The 15,838-nt window shown below is 55.2% G+C and overlaps 1 protein-coding gene across 12 annotated transcripts in view; it reads right to left on the bottom strand.

Annotated features, from left to right (window-relative positions):
• The window catches only part of shot (dystonin-like protein short stop), a 318,414-nt gene that overhangs the window by 186,167 nt on the left and 116,409 nt on the right, over nucleotides 1-15,838 (bottom strand). The window contains exon 1 of one of the 12 annotated variants that reach the window (XM_075669856.1): nucleotides 14,210-14,613. The exons of the other annotated variants lie outside the window; for them this stretch is intronic. Coding sequence (XP_075525971.1) covers nucleotides 14,210-14,563 — 354 coding nt within the window. The 5' untranslated portion in view covers nucleotides 14,564-14,613. Of the gene's footprint in view, nucleotides 1-14,209; nucleotides 14,614-15,838 lie in introns of those variants that run through there. 12 annotated transcript variants of the gene reach the window in all.

Here is a 15,838-nt window from a genome sequence, read left to right as displayed (position 1 = left end):
GCTAAGCGAGAGGTCACGTGTACACCATCCTGCTGCGGATATGCCTTATTTTCGTGGACAGAATGTAGAAAGACTGGGACAAAAAATGGAAAGAGAGAACAACGCCTGTGTGCAGATTTCGACGCACGTAACTTGCACTGGAACGGTCAATCCAAATCCTTCCCGGCCAAGGATGAGCTGCCGGTTCGCGCGCACTCCTTGTCAATGGAATGGACCAGGGATCCTTTTATTTATTTCACCTCGCAAGGGCGATCAGCCAACGGGATCTCTGGCAGTACGCGCTCGACAGCCGCGTGCACAAACTTCACACTCGAGGAGCCCGTCAGCCTCGAGGCATCCGCACACGCCCTCGCAGGCGCCGTCGCAATCTGAAAAGAAGGCGCGACAACGGCGGTGGACGAAGAGGGAACACGCACAGGGCGCCCTGTGCGTGTTCCCTCTTCGTCCACCGTCGTTGTCGCGCCTTCACTTCAGATCGCGCTTAACCAACACGCCCAACTGTCCAGCCTACCGTCGCAATCGTCCCGCGCAACGCGGTACTATAGAGCCGGCGTGTTGACGCGGACCCCGGCCACTCGACGCGGAGGCGATAAGCTGCCGTCGAAGGGAAAAGGGCAAGGTTGCACGAATTTTGTCACGCGTAAAAAGGGTCGATGTGGAGCGCGGGCGAATCACTGCACCTGACTGCAAGCGTGGGTCGCGAGCGCCGGCATTCAGAAGGAATGGGCCGCGGGGTGAGGGAAAAGTACGCGGGCACCTGCTTCTTTTCGCATTGCGGCGCGCTCAACCGTGCGTCGGGCCCATCGCTCATCAGGGACGACGGCGCTTCCTTTCCGCGTGCCACCGCCACAGACGCCGACGCCTGGAGCCGCGGCCGCCCACTTCGCCACGGTCCGCGCGCACGGTTCTTTCGCACGAAGCGCCGTTGCGAACGCACGAGTGCAGTCACGTGGTTTTATTTCATATTTCGCGGGCTTTCTTTAAACGCCGGAAAAAAATCGCCATGCAGCACGTACGCTGCCACAAAAAATTGGAACGGCCGTTTTCGAATGTCCTCTACAACGTAACGAAACGCAGTTGGCCCTAAACTGAATATTAAAAATTGTGAACAATTCATCTTAGTTAATCAACTAATTAAGCGGAATATAAAAAAAGTACTCTATGGAGCACCCCATGACGGCAAACCATGCGCCGTTGGTTTCATTCAGCTGCGGCCAACCACGTATTTTAATATCCTTGGCACAAGTAATGTGAAACACTCTGTACACACACACACACGTGTCCGTTTAACGCGTCATACGACACTTCTTCTTCGGATAAGGTTAAACCAAATGCTGCAGTTATATATTAGTTTCATGGCGTCGCCCGGCGCCGGCTTTCAAGGGCGCCGAAAACGCCCGGGACATGTGCTCGAACAGACGAGGCCCGGCGCCGTGGCAAAACAAGGGGCGCAAGAGCACAGCGCTCACGTTCGGCGACGACGACACGGCAGGGCCGTCGAGGGAAGCACTGCAAAAGCACAGACGACAAGAGTCTCTTGTTTGTTTTTACCGCCTCGGCTTCCTGCGATTCCCCGTGGCATTCGTTCTGTCAACACGCGTTCATGCGCGCACACGTCGGGAGCCAACGGCTACCGCTGATCCGATTCCACGGTTGGCGCTCACGTTGAAACGTTTACCTCGTCTCGGTTTCTTGGATACGTTATCCTTGAGCACTGACACACGGCGCGTGACGTTAATGATATATATATATAGTCAAAAGGAACGCGTTTAGATCCCGCCGATCACGACTAAACATTTGAGGGTTTAACGTCGCGAAAATGTGAGAACAGGGCGTGCAATTTTAACTGCGTAGCCTGAAAGCCAGATTGGATGACGTGAAAATTTTACTGCACAGTGGGTTACGACCCACTGTGTAGTGCGAGCACTCCACCGTACAGTGGAGTGCTCGCTTTGAACCCCTTGAATTCTGCGAGGGGCGCCGAAATCTAGTAAGCGCACGAGCAGTTTCGCATTTCGCCCATCACACGTTGCGGTCGCCGCAACCGGGAGTCGAAGCCGGAACCTCGTGCTCGGCAGCAGAGTGCCACAGTCGCCGATTCGTCGCGGCGAATCACCGACCGCGAAAGCGAAGCCGAACGTACAGCCTTCCACCACACGGCTCGCACGTGTTCTGTGGCGCACAAATTAAAACCGCGACTGGAAAGTTCTGCTCGGTGGCGGCTAAGGAACGCGCTTTACGAATGCCGTTTGACGTAATCGTCCAAAGCATGCAACGGCATTCGCCTGGCAGACGACAAACTGGCACGCGCTCGCCTTCGGTGCCACACAGCGACGTCGTCCGAGGCGAACGTGGGTGCATGCGGGGTGCCAGGTTTCAAGGTTGAGTTTACTCGGACACTGCCTTCACACTCGGGCGATCTCGGAGGACACGACCAGGAACGTGCAGTGCGCTACCCTGCTTTGTCGTGCACAGTGTATGCACGTGCATAGAGGGGACGCAGTACTGCCTTACTTTACAGAACTTGGACACACGGAAACAAAATGACGCTTTCTCTTTGATTCCTCACCCCTCCTCGACAGCACACAACTTGTGCGCGAAGAGCCTGCGTGCCAATTCTGATCTTCTTCGGGCCCGTTAGAAAATCGCAAGCGGGTCGCAGCGCAGCGCGCGTGTTGTACAAAGGCGGCGAAATAAAAAGAGGGCCCCTTTAGGGCAAGACCGCAGAATGACGACCGAGCGGCGCACAACAGCCGGCGTGAAAAGAAGACGCGGACGGCCGCGGCCGGCTCCTCCGGTCTTCGCGGCGGAGGGAAAACCCCGAGCCACAGTTGCACGTCCGCCGTCGTGGCTTCGTGACGGCGCGCGGCGGAGCGAATGCGCACGTGCTGGGCCAATTTGCATTTGTTTTCACAGCGTGCACTACGCTCCTCTCCTAACGATATGCCGCAGACGCGAGATGCAAAGCGGAGATCGGCACGCTTGCACGCTGCACTGGTGAAGGTACAGCTACACGGGTAATTGCAGGCTGCGCCGTCTGTGGCGATCTGTACAGCAGGGCGCACGCAAGGGGCACGGAGGCAGTTTCGCGACGGACTCGTTTTACAAGAGGTCGAGGGTTCGTTGACTATACGCGAAGGAGAGTTGCACCTCGATACTTGTTCACCCCGTCGCGCGACTTGCAAACCGATCGACAGAGGTTTGCAGACATTGCCGTTGTCTAAACAAGCAGGTCACCCTGAACCAGGTCATACTCGCAATTTATCGCTCACGAATGCGAGCGTCCACGCTTCTCGGATATCATTCACTTCTCTGGAGCCAAAGCTTCCCCCCGCACGTCCCCAAATACAATACCGAGTATCGCACGTAGACCTCCGAGAAGCACACACAAACGGCCGCTTCAAACCGCGGGGGCTCGAGCACGCCGCCGTGACGTGGCCTCGACTCGACGCCCGATTCACGTATATACTCACACACAATGGCTAGGTCGGCAACCAAAAAAAGTTTCCCTTTGTTTTAATTACAAAACACGTTTCAGCAAGGTATGACATTACGTGTCACATTTACACTTTGCTGACAAAGAAGACGACAAGAACACCGACGCTGTACTTCAAGAAAAATAAACACATAAATAAAGAACACACCACGAAAAACGGAAGTAATTTCGTCATTGACGATATTTCCTGATAGTCGCACGGGAACCCGTGTGAATACAATGGTCAATGAGAATGACCTGAACATTCGGAACAAAGGTTACTGCGGGGAGATGATAAAATGATGTCAGAAATGTGATTTTTGTTTGACGCAAAACAGTTTCGCTACGCCACTTCGCCCTTCCTCGTTGTCGCGGGATATCTCACGACAAATGTCACTTCGACTGCATTCAAATCAGCGTGTCGGAACGAAAAAAAAAAAAAACAAAAAAAATTTTGGCCCGGAACGAAAACGTAACCGAAACGTTATTATTTTTTTCGGAGTGAAACCGAAGTATCTGATCAGTTTTCGGTTCAAGGGGAAAGTCGGAGATCTGAGCGATGGCCGGTCGAGCGCTCCACTCGTCGACATTACATTATGGTTTCTACGTGCCGAAACCACTTTTGATTATGAGGCACGCCATAGTGGAGGACTCCGGAAATTTCGACCACCTGGGGTTCTTTAACGTGCACCTAAATGTAAGTACACGGGTGTTTTCACATTTCGCCCCCATCAAAATGCGGCCGCCGTGGCCGGGATTCGATCCCGCGACCTCGTGCTCAGCAGCCTAACACCATCGCCACTGAGCAACCACGGCGGGTTCCACTCGTCGAGGCCTGTCGCTCAGTGCACTAGGAGATGCTCATCGTAGCAAAACACCAGGATTGTGCGCCGAAGAGCCTATTGTTTGGTTTTCTACGGGTAAAACGCTGTGTTGCCGAAGGTTTATCGTTGGTTTATGTTCGTTTTATCGGAACAGCGGTCTCGCATTTCGGCGAGCACACTCGATGAAGTGCTGCTTGTGAGATCATGCTCAGTGCCTTGACTCGAGGCAAGTATTCATAATGCACTTTTTGAGAAAAATAAATACTATCTTTTTACCGTTACTTTGCGTTGACAATTTCTGCATGCGAGCCAAAGCAGTTACGGATTTCTTTTTTTCCGTTCCGGAGCAGAAACGGAACGTTTTTCAGTGGAACGAAACTAAAACCAGAACGAAAAATGCTGGCTCCCCCGTAATCTAGAGTAGATGCAAGCGTGAAATGGCTACCGGCAAAGCAGATTGGTTGCAGTAATTACGACGATTACTCGCAATAATCTCACAAACACCCGCGGCGCGTCCAACGCTGCAGGCCTGGTCGCGCATGGTGGCGCCATCTCTCGCAGGAGGCGGCGCAGAACTCGCGCCGCGGAAATCACGGACCGGTGGCGTTCAAGACAGCACGGGCAACACTGCCTCAGCGCCAAAAGATGACAGTCAAGTCTATGGCGCATTGTATCAGCCTTTTGAACGTCGCTATTGGATATGACAAATTAAACTTGAGCGTAAGAGAAGTTACAGCTTGATTGATATTGTGAACAACGTTAGGAAAAAAAACGGAAGCAATATTTTTTTTGTAACTTGTTTGTGCAGTAACTAGCGTATGTAATGCAGTCCCGTACAAAGGGTTGGGGGGCCACAGACCGCATTTTGCAAGGTTTTGACTGGTTGCCCGGATGATCTCGTTTTGCTCTCGCAACAATGGCCGGCTCTCGTTTCGCTCTCGCCCCATTCTCGTCTCTAGAGCCCGGATGACGGCTCTGGGTTTCGGCTCAAGGCCTCTCGAAGGTCGCCGACAACGAGAGCTAAACGCATTTCACGCTTAAAACGTTTCGTTCCGACGCTCCGATTCAGATTTCCCGCCAGTCGACGGCGGACGGTTGCCCATTCCACGATCACAGACTTCTCGTAGCCGTACTTCGCGAAGGAAATAAGATTCGCGACAGGTGTGGCAGCGAAAAAGAAAAGAGAGATACTAATGAGAAAAAAGAAATCACGGACAGCGACTGTTTGCGAAAGATGTCCCGCCCCGCTACCGCGCTGCAGAACCGAGCGTAACGAGGACCTGCACGTTTCTGCGGAAACGAGTAAAACGAAAATGATTTTTAAAAAGGGGGGTGGCGCCAGTCAGCTACCCGTATACACACGGCCGCATATGCGCGTCCGCAGTGTCGAAACCGTTCGGCGCGCCGACGTCGCGGTCCCCGCAGCTTCCGGGGCGCCTTTTGACGACGACACACACAAAGGTAGTGCGAACAGCGCCGCTGGCGGCATGCGCTCCCTCCTATTCTTTTCGGCGCTCCCTTTCAACTGTTCGCGTGGTGCGCAAAAGAAGAGACCAGGTGGGCTAACCCCGGAAGCCACGGCCGCCGTCGTCGCTGTCGGTTATTGCACATCGCCCCTTTGCGTCGCCGCGGTCTGCAGTGGACAGCCGGACGGATGGGACGCGCTCGAAGAGACGCCGGGTGGCCTTGGCGAGCCACGTCCCGGGCGTGACCGGCACCGCTGGAGCAGGTGCGCGCGGCGACGCGCACGATCGGCCTTGGCTGCCGCCGAGACGCGCGAACGGCTATAATGCGGCGTGTGGGTCCGAGCTGACGCCGCGATCCGCGCTACACGGTGTGAACTCCCCTCGCGGGGTCCCACGTTGACGGTCCAAGGAAGCGCCCGACTGCGCCTTCCACGCTGACGTGGCGAACGTACCACCCTTCGTGTATCGACCTGTTCCACCCGACTTTCGTAAAGGTTGACTGGAAAGAACGCACAGCGGCAGAATTCACGCGCCGCAAGTTGGCGGTTACTTGAAGGGACAATAAAAAAAAAGAAAAAGAAACTAAACCACACGAGGCCGAACTATTTCAAAACTCTATTTTCATAAATTTCGCGGTAAAACTAGAACACGTGTTCCCAAACTTTTTGACCTTGGGGAAACCCACCTGCATGCCTTCCCAGAGTTGTGGCGCAGTAGCAGACCTCGAAACTTATCAAGGTCCATCGTTGGCTCCCTTAGAATACAACCTATCACGAGTTTTAGATAGCCTGAACCAACAAAACTTTTCGTAGACTATATTGCGTAGATTTAAAAAAGGAAGAAGAAAACCTCAACACTTTTTTATTTAAAAAATATTAAATTTTGGAGTTTTACGCGTCAAAACCACGACCTGATTATGAGGCACGCGGTAGTAAGCGATTCCAGATTAATTTTGACCACCTGGGGCTCTTTCACGTACACCCAATGCAAGGTATACGGGCGCTTCTGCATTTCGCCCCCATCGAAGTGCGGCCGGGATTTGACCCCGCGACCTCGTGCTTAGCAGCACAACGCCAAAGCCAGTGAGAAAACACGTCGGGTCCGATTTTTTATGGACAGTCTAAATAAATTTGCGAAGGTCTAGCAATCCAACAAAACCAACTGGCCCGGCGCATCTCGCATAAGGCGAGGGTGACGCTACCGTGCGACTCGTGCACGGTCGCCCGCGGGGTGCTCGGAAATCGTCCAGCAAGTGCCGCGCTTTCAGGCCCGGTGACAAAGCCGCAGCTCCTCCCACAAACGTGGATAAAAAATTTTTGAAAATTGTTTTAGGTGCCAAAATCGCAATCTCATTATGAGGCATAGCCTAGTGGGGGACACCGAAACATCGAAATGCGGCCGCAGCGAATCTCTTGAGCTCACAACAGCCAATGGCACTCAGCCTCGGCGGCACGCCAAGCACTGAACGACAATGCGGCTGGGAACTACGAAGACGCCTCAAATATGCTGCGACTAATTTTCTTGTTCGCGTAGACAACAAAGTATTCGCCAATAGCTCGATGAGATACAACGGAGTCAACAAGTGTGGAGCCCATTATGATTCGGGTCAGTGAAGGTGAACTCTTGCCTGAATTATGCCACATTCCACGATCATGGGGAATCTCGAAATGCCATACTGAAGGCGGGAAACAGCAAACACAACTGCCGTTCCGACGTTTCACCAATGAGAGTTGACAATCATGCGACTGCGCAGGTCCGATGAGACGCTACAGATCCTTGGGCGATCATTTCCCACAATTTTCAATTTACCCTCACCCGAAGAACTGCATGCTGCGAGCCCTTTCTGGACAGCGGCCTCTTTCGAAAACTTGTGAATGGCTACAGGAGGTCACGTTGGCAGAAGAGAGCTGTGGGTCGCTGCAACGGGACGGTACAAGGGACGAGCGGTGCTCTTTTGTGATATCGCCGAGAACAATGCGCTTCTGGTGGATCATACTTAAGACGTGTCGGTCCCGTGTGCGCACAGTACGACCGGCTTGTACCGGGTCGTTCATTACCCGAGCGTACATAAACCGCTTCCGTCAGTGACTAATCGCATAGAAGCGTTTTCTGGTCCACGTACTCCACCTTTTCCTGTATACACACGAGTGTAATGCGCTCTCTCGCTGTGGGAGCCTGATGAAGCTACGCGCGCGCTTACTCCTCATCCCACGATGCGAAAAAAAAAAAAAAAAGGACCAGTCACGTGACTACCCCGCCTGCTACTGTACAGCGCACAGCACGAGTAAGTGCGCTCCGACTTCCGCTCGCCAAATCTCCGATATCGCACACATTGCCGGAAGCCACGAGCAACGAACAGCACCCGCGCCACAGGGTCGAGCGTTCGATTCGCGGCTGTGGCATTCAGACGGGAAAGTGCCGCACACGTCGGCACGCGAGACCTTCAGCCGGCACAAGGCGAAGCGTGTAAAACCAGCGCAAGGGACCCGAGGACAAGGAGACAGACGCTGGGTCTGCTATGCAGTTTGCCGGAAGGAGGGGAAACACGACACTGGAACGCGACGTTGTCATAGAAGCTGCACGTGGCCCACACCCGATTATGGGACAGGGCAGCGGACAACGTGACAGCGCCCGCTAAGAGCCTGTGGCGCGTACGGACGGCGCTCGAGTTGTAATCGTGTGGATTTTCTTTGGATAAATTAACAGAGCGCGATGTTGGGCCACGGTTGAGCGACAGAATAGCTGTAAGCCCAGCGCTATCTGCAGCTCTGTCTTCGTAATATGCCCATACTTTTTTTTTTCTTATGGCGCCGGCTTTCGTGCATCTTGTAACGTGGCATGCCAAAGGGCGAGAAAGGTATTCGACTCCTCTACGACAAAAAGCTACGATATCGTGGCTTTCTCTGAAAGATATTAATTGTGTACGTTCCTATATAAGTTATCAGTTGTTGCTTCAATATACAGGGTGCTTTTTCTAGCTCCACCAAATTTTTAAGATTGCCGATGGCAGATAACACAATTCTAACCCTTGATCTAATTTAGTCGATGAGGCGGCCATTACTTCGATAAATCGAAACGTTCAACCGAATTAATGTAATTACCATAATTAACGTCGTAACTAATTATTTTACGCCCCATACATCAATCTGCGGATTATAGCCACCGAGTTCGCACGGCGAGTCCACTTGGACCGAATTCTCTGGACAGCACCAGTTCCGAGATATTAATTTTTAGAGTGTCCGACGAAATGCAATGGCATTCCAGTTACTTTTTAAACAAATCGCTGTTTTATGCATTGAAGCAATCTACTAAACCTGTAGTAGAGAGCCAAGCTTCTCGCTGGGCTAACCGATCCAGTTATCGCGTACACTTTTACTACCAAGCACGCGCACATTTTCGGACTTGATGAATGCAGTTTCCTTGCGAGGATTCTTGGAATACGCAAGTTGCGGATTAGATGGGTGTAGGCTACGAGGTGCGAATAACATGGCGGTAAGTATATACTACTCTGGGCTATAGAGGAATGGCCCAACGCAGCGCCAACTTTCCGAGTAGTTTAGCTCAGAAGGAAAAAAAAAGGGGGGGGGGGGGAAGCGTGTGCGCGCGCGGCTGACAACCGGCTCAGAACTTATCCAACGATAAGCGAAGGCTTTCTTTTGCTGCCCCCCTCCTTTGCGCTTGCTCGGCAAATGTAATCCGGCGCGCTTATCGCAAGCACAAAACGGCAGGCACACAATCGCGCGAGTCGGTGCAACTCGCCGCGCGCACGCGAGGACGCCCGGCCAAAAGGGGCATGTCGCCAGCCCGACCCAAAAATGGGAGCCGAAGAAAATCGCGGCAGACCGGGGCCCACCCGCGTGCGCACAGCGCCTACGCAGTCGCCATCCAGTCAGTCGAGCCGCAAGGACGTGTAGAGCCAGCTGGACCCGTCAGATTGCTTGTTCCATTGCTGATCGAACAACGCGCAGCACCTCGTCTGGCGTAATAGAGGACGAACAGGTCGTCCGACTCGCTGACGACCTAGCGAGCAAACAGAAGTTTCTCACGGAAAAGCGCTGAAATTCTATCACTATCCAGAATTTCGGCACTACAATGAGGGACTGCATAGTGGGCACATAGCAAAGACGCCCAAACAAGCTGAGCAAACCACTGAGCGAAGGAACGTTCCAGTGAACTTCGTGGCCAACTAACAGTGCCGAGTTCCCTCTTTGTGAAGGCCATGCCCCATTCAGTGTGCTTTCTATTTTAGCCATTAATCGCTTCGAGTGCGATGCTAGACAGATGCCTCTTTCAGTTTTACACAATCGTTTACGTGTGGTTTGTTTCAACCATAACGGCTACAGCCTGAATCATCGAAGTAACAAACACCATGTGCACCGCATCCCCAAGATTCACTTGCACCATCACGACTTCAACCGCAGAGCGAAGCAGGGCAGAGGGGCACGGAAAGGACGAGGACGTCCCTTGTCCCGCTTCGCACAGAACCACCGAACAATATGGAAAACAAGACTAGCCACAAACCCTTTTCATTGGATGACGTGCAAGCTGCTTTTCGTTAAAGATATATTACGGGGCCCTTGTCAGCTGCAGACATGCACCGCTAGTATGCTACACCTGTTACTTCCCTCTTGTCTCAACGTATAGCCAGTGGCCCTTCCGTACCGTCTGCTCGACAAAACAGCAGCCGCCACACACCCAAGTTGACTCCTCCCATAAACAGAGAAGCATTCAAAGTGAAAGGTGGGGTGGGGGGGGGGGGTGTTAAGAATGGCGAGCTGCAATGCAAGATTGCCACCCAGTTACGACCGGGGAACAAGACGAGCATCCCCCACTCTCCGTCGCTTCAGCTAGGATGCGTTCGATGAAGCGGGCTTTGTGCTGACACCGCCGCCATCCTCTAGCCACAGCGTGACTAAATCGCCGTTGTGACGGAATGAGTTCGGCGGGCGAACTATTGTGCCCAAACTCCCCAGCGCGGACCTGATCTGCTACGCGTGCTGCCGCGGGAAAGCCGTTTTTTGTTGCTTCCCACATGCCGACCGGGACGCAGGACAACGAGCTACCCAGAATGGCTCCGAGCTACCCGGAACGGCTCCCCTCTGACGTCGGTTCCGGACATTCGCCCGTGTGAGCCTTTGTGTGAGTAAACGGTCCTGCGGGGCGGCGGCTAGTTTTGCGATGAAACACGAACATTCGCCGCCTTGTATCGCCGGCGGACCGAGTGTTTAAAAACTGCTGTTGTGCGGATGTTCGACACACTTCTCTCGTGCAGTCATGTTGGACTGACACTCTTTTTCTCAAGCAGTGATTTAAATACTGTAAATAAACCCATATTCCTCGTTCTCGATGAGAAGCAGTTCTTCCCTTCATCAACGTCCTCAGCGTGGATAAGTTGGACGACGGCATGGGCCAGCTACCTTCGAATTCATGCCGGACTCCAATCTTGACAACGGATCACGAGCGATGGGATTGAGCCCCCAATCCTGACAGGGGGCAAAGAAAGCAATCGGTGTAAAATATACTTGCACATAGCCAGCATACGTCACGAACAACGTCAACTGACAACCCCTAAAAATCGGCAACGATTTCAACATTCAATTCGGGGTACCGTTCAACATTGTTGATTAGCTTATCAGACGTGTCCAGATCCCTTTCGCACGTACAGCGTGCTCACGAACTGTGCGCTAAGTTTCGTCCCGCTGTGCCTCTATCAGGAGGCCTGCACGGATTTTGCCCCCGCACACAGCGCAGGGACGGAAGGCGGACCGCGAAAAGCGTGGACGAGCTCTTAAAGGGTGACGTTGCAAAAGGTTGCGCGTCACATTTCGGGTTAGCAAAACACACAAGAGGAAGCTCCGAGGTGAAGGGCGTTCGGGCCTGTCCGGCTACGTCTGCTCCACTCACACTAGCCGAGTACCTCGTCAAAAGCTCCCTCTCTGCATAACGCAACGGAAACGAAACTTCCCAAGGCCCGTCGCTCCTTTAACCATTACAGCGCCAGACTGCGCGTGGGTCTCTTTCAGACACCCACGCAGGAGCTACAGGGCCCGTCAGCGCGCGCGCGCGCGCACACACACACACACACACACCAAGTGTAGGACAAGATGCCGTACAGCGAATTTGAAGCGAAAGCCACGGCAACGACATACATACTATCAAGATCGATCTACAAGTGAAAGGTACGAGACAATGAGAAATGGAACGGAAAGGAAATCGCGGTACGGGGGGGCCGTGTCTGGCATTTTGCCAGTAGCGAAACACTCCCGGTGGCGCGACATGCGAAGCCCACCTCTCTGTCAACAGTGTTCGCGCGTGTTTGCCTGCCGTCGCCCTCGCCTAACCAACCCTGACGCGAGCCTCGTCAGCATCGACGGTCGCAGCCTGTCGTCAACTTTCACTTTGAAAGGAAGGCTGATCGAAAACGGGACGTTATCAGCGTTCCAGTGAACAGGTGGATCGCGCCCTGTCAATGGCACTCGCAAACGGTTGCCCGCCACCCCCGTGTGCTTGCCAACCCTGGCGCTCGATGGCTGTCAGTATGCTTGTATCTTCCCAACGACGAAAAACCCGTTCGCTGTTGCGCAATCCCCTCGGCACACAGAGCCGCCACCCCCGCTGCACTCCCCGCAGCGTGGGCCCGAGCGGACGCGGCCTCAATCCGCGGCTCTCCCCCCCACCGCGACAGCTGCCGCGACTCGCTGCCGTGGGGGAAAAACGCGAGCCGCAAGCTGAAGCGAGCGCCAACGTTTCGACCGGGCTGACATCGAACTATCGGCGATCTGACTGTCGACTCCGAAGAGAGAAAAAGCGACCCGCCGGAGCAATACCGATGCATCGCGGATCAGCCCGGCGCAAAGAACGAGGCAGAATGCTTAATCGAGGCCACGCCTACGAATCCGACGGCAGAAAACCCCGCGCTAATTTCCGGACTAAACAACGCAAAAGTTGCGATTCGCTTCTAACTGATGGGGTTTCAACGTCCCAAAACCAGCACTAAGGCTGTGGAAGACGCGGTTGTGAAGTGCTCCGAATTAGTTTCGGCCACTCCGGGTTCTCTAACGAGCACCCAGAAGTAAGCAGGCAAATGTTTTCGTAGTGTAGCAAGCTCCGTCGGCCACCGAACCCACGAGCTCGCGTTGAGCGGCGCCCCAAGCGCGATTCGAACGGTGCGCGTCGGGCAAAGGCCACGCTCAGCCCAGATCGCGTCAAGAGGAGCCCGCAGGTCGCGGGCGTCGAGCAGCCGGAGCCTTTACCACCTGCCGCGCGGATGCGAAATTACGGCCCAAACAATGCGAAGCCGAGCTCCGGCCCAAGCCACGCCTCTCTCGGGCGACAGCTCCGTGCAAGTGGCGCGCCCGCCCGAGTCGGAACACACTCGACAGTTTGACAGAGAGCGAGCATTATGCTGTCGCGAAGTTGTCGAGCGGCGAAACGCGCCGCGCAGGAGGAGTCTCGCGCGAGGCGCCGGGTTTCCTCACCGTGAAAAGGAACGGGACGACGCGTATCGTCGCTCTTGGCGAGAGAACGCTATGCGGAACGAACGGCGGCCTTTTAATTAATTTGGCGGACGACCGGTTTCAATGCGTAGTGTATACCAGGGTTGTTTCGCAATCGTTCTTTTCACGCACGACCTGAAGTAACACACACAAACAAGGGGCGAGTGCTACTCGGCACCTGCGCCCGAAACCGACGCTACCGCCGGCGAAAGATGGTGTCAACAAGTAGAAACTACTTTACACGCATCGCAGAGAGATAAAGCTTCGGAGCTTACAGGTTTCGAAACGTGCAAGGATGATCACCTGGGAGGCAACGCAGCTTTCCGCAACGTGACTGTCGCCTGTTATGCCGATTCAGCGTAGCAATTGCAACGTTTTTGTATAAACAATTTGAAACACGTTTGCGAGGCAAAAAGATGGGGGGGGGGGGGGGGGGTGTTGAGGGGCGTGAAAGGAAGCTTGAGCTGAGCTTTGCTGGTTTCGCATAAGTAACGGCGATCGCCCAAGGCGAAAATGAATCGCCCGTCGCCTGCTACGCGTTTTTAGTACGCAGCGTCAGCAGCAGCGATATCGCCGGCCTCGCCTACACGGAGAACCCGAAAGAAGCGGTCGTCATTCTGAAAGCGGAGGGAAGGCAGCCCCATAAAGTAGGCCTCAGGCCGGCGCGGTGGGATGGGCAGGTAGGCTCCGGAGCACGGTTCAATGACAGCCTCTCCCCGACCGGCGTTCGTTCGTCCCGTTTCGGAATCCGGACGCATCGCCGAGTAGCGAGCAAACGAAGTAGCGCTAGCCGCGCCGGGTGTCAGAGGAACGCGCCGGCAGTGCAACAGGGGCCCCCGATTCGACGCGGCCTCGCGGGCGCAGCGCAGCAAACCCGCCGGAAGAAGCCATGGCGCGCTGCCGGGGCCGGTCACGCACCGGCGCCGGCACAACCTGTGGCTTACGCACCTTGTGGCCGCGGCGCTTCTCGCTGCGCGTCTGCGTGGCCGAGCTCTCGAGCAGGCGCGGCGTCTGCGTGGTCGCCTCCTGCTCGATGGCCAGCTGGCTCTGCTCGCCGCGCGTCATGGTGGTCGTCTTGCGTACCACGCGCGACGTGTGCACCGTCTTGAGGCCAGAGCGCACGTGCGACGAGCGGAACACTTCGCGCGACTCCTGCGAGGCAGACGCCATCTGCGTGCGGTTGCCGCCGCTCGTGGCCGACAGCTGCTGGTGGTCGTCGCCGGGGTCCGGCACGTCGTCGGGGTCCCGCGGGTCGCGGCTACCCTTCACGTAGAGCCGCGCGCCGCGCACGAACGAGTACATCGCGCACAACTGACAGAGCGAGCGTCCGACGCCCAGCGCCGGCACGATCTAACTTCTGCAGGCACACTTCGGCCGGGCAGACGCAGCAGCTACGGTGCGTGTGGGGAGGGGGGGGGGGGCACCCTCAAACAGGTTTGCCGCCGCGACGACCCGCCTCGCTCTCTCCCTCGCTCACCTACCACACCTTCCTCTGCGTACAATCGGCGCAGCCGGCGCCCGGCCTCTCTCTCTCTCTCGCTCGCACTACGCGCAACCCCACGCAAATCCGCCACCGCCGAGAAGTTCCGCCAGGGGGAGCCACGTCACGGACACCCTCAGACGACGCTCCGTCGTCCATCTAGACGTCCTCGACGTCGGCCCAGCCAACCGACCTCGGCGCGAAGCCCACGCTCGTTCGCACCGTCCACAGAGGAACGCCTTTTATGGCGCGACAGTGGCGCCAGCCCACGCCCGGTCGCCGCGGCAGCTACGGCTGCCCGACTTGGGCAGCCGGCGGCGGCTGGCCCCACACGATCATGTGTAAGCGCGCGCGCCAAACACGTTGCAGAGCACCAAGGCGGGCCGGACTGCTGCTGTTGCTCCCTCTCGCCAGCATCTGGATACCGCTCGCGTTTTGTGATATTTTCTTCTGATATTTGGTCCCCTCCCTTCTCTTTATCTGAGTGCCGGCCAGACTCGGGCGATAACGGACACGAAGCGCGCATGTTTATCTCATGGAGAATATGGAGCCTTAACTGCTAGCCGCGCAATGACGGTGAGTCGACGGCCAGTGGCTATGGAACCTGACTCCTTCATTGACTTCGTTCATTACTCCCTACAATAAAGTTGAGGACTACCTGCCACTTGCATATGGGTGCTAAAGTGCGCTTGGATTGAAAGCGTGCACAAAGCTGTAGGGCGAAGCTTGCCCTCTTGCATCTATGGTGACGCGCAGCACAACGCTAGATGCAAGCAAACTGCGAATCTTGCGACCTAACGTATGCACGCAATAAGCATGGACAGTGATGGACTCACTAGCATAGCGTATAAGTGCTTCTCATGGTGGGAGGGGGCCGATGCACTCACGGAAACGAAGCAGCAACCCCAATTCACCCTTTTGAGCGAGTAAATTCCATGTTAGTCAAGGAACTCCTTTGCTCGGCGACGCGCGCCAATGAATGACGGAAGGAAGGCGTGAGTGAGTCAACGTCGCGATCACCCCAGCAGGCACTTTCGCGAGAACAAAGAAACAATGCGTGGGGCGCGTTCCTTTTCGATGTATTGCTAGCTGGTCAC

Source organism: Dermacentor variabilis, chromosome 9 (assembly GCF_050947875.1).
Source record: "Dermacentor variabilis isolate Ectoservices chromosome 9, ASM5094787v1, whole genome shotgun sequence".
NCBI lineage: Eukaryota > Metazoa > Arthropoda > Arachnida > Ixodida > Ixodidae > Dermacentor > Dermacentor variabilis.
The sequence above is the reverse complement of the archived record's forward strand: the minus strand, read 5'-3'. Positions and strand labels throughout refer to the sequence as shown.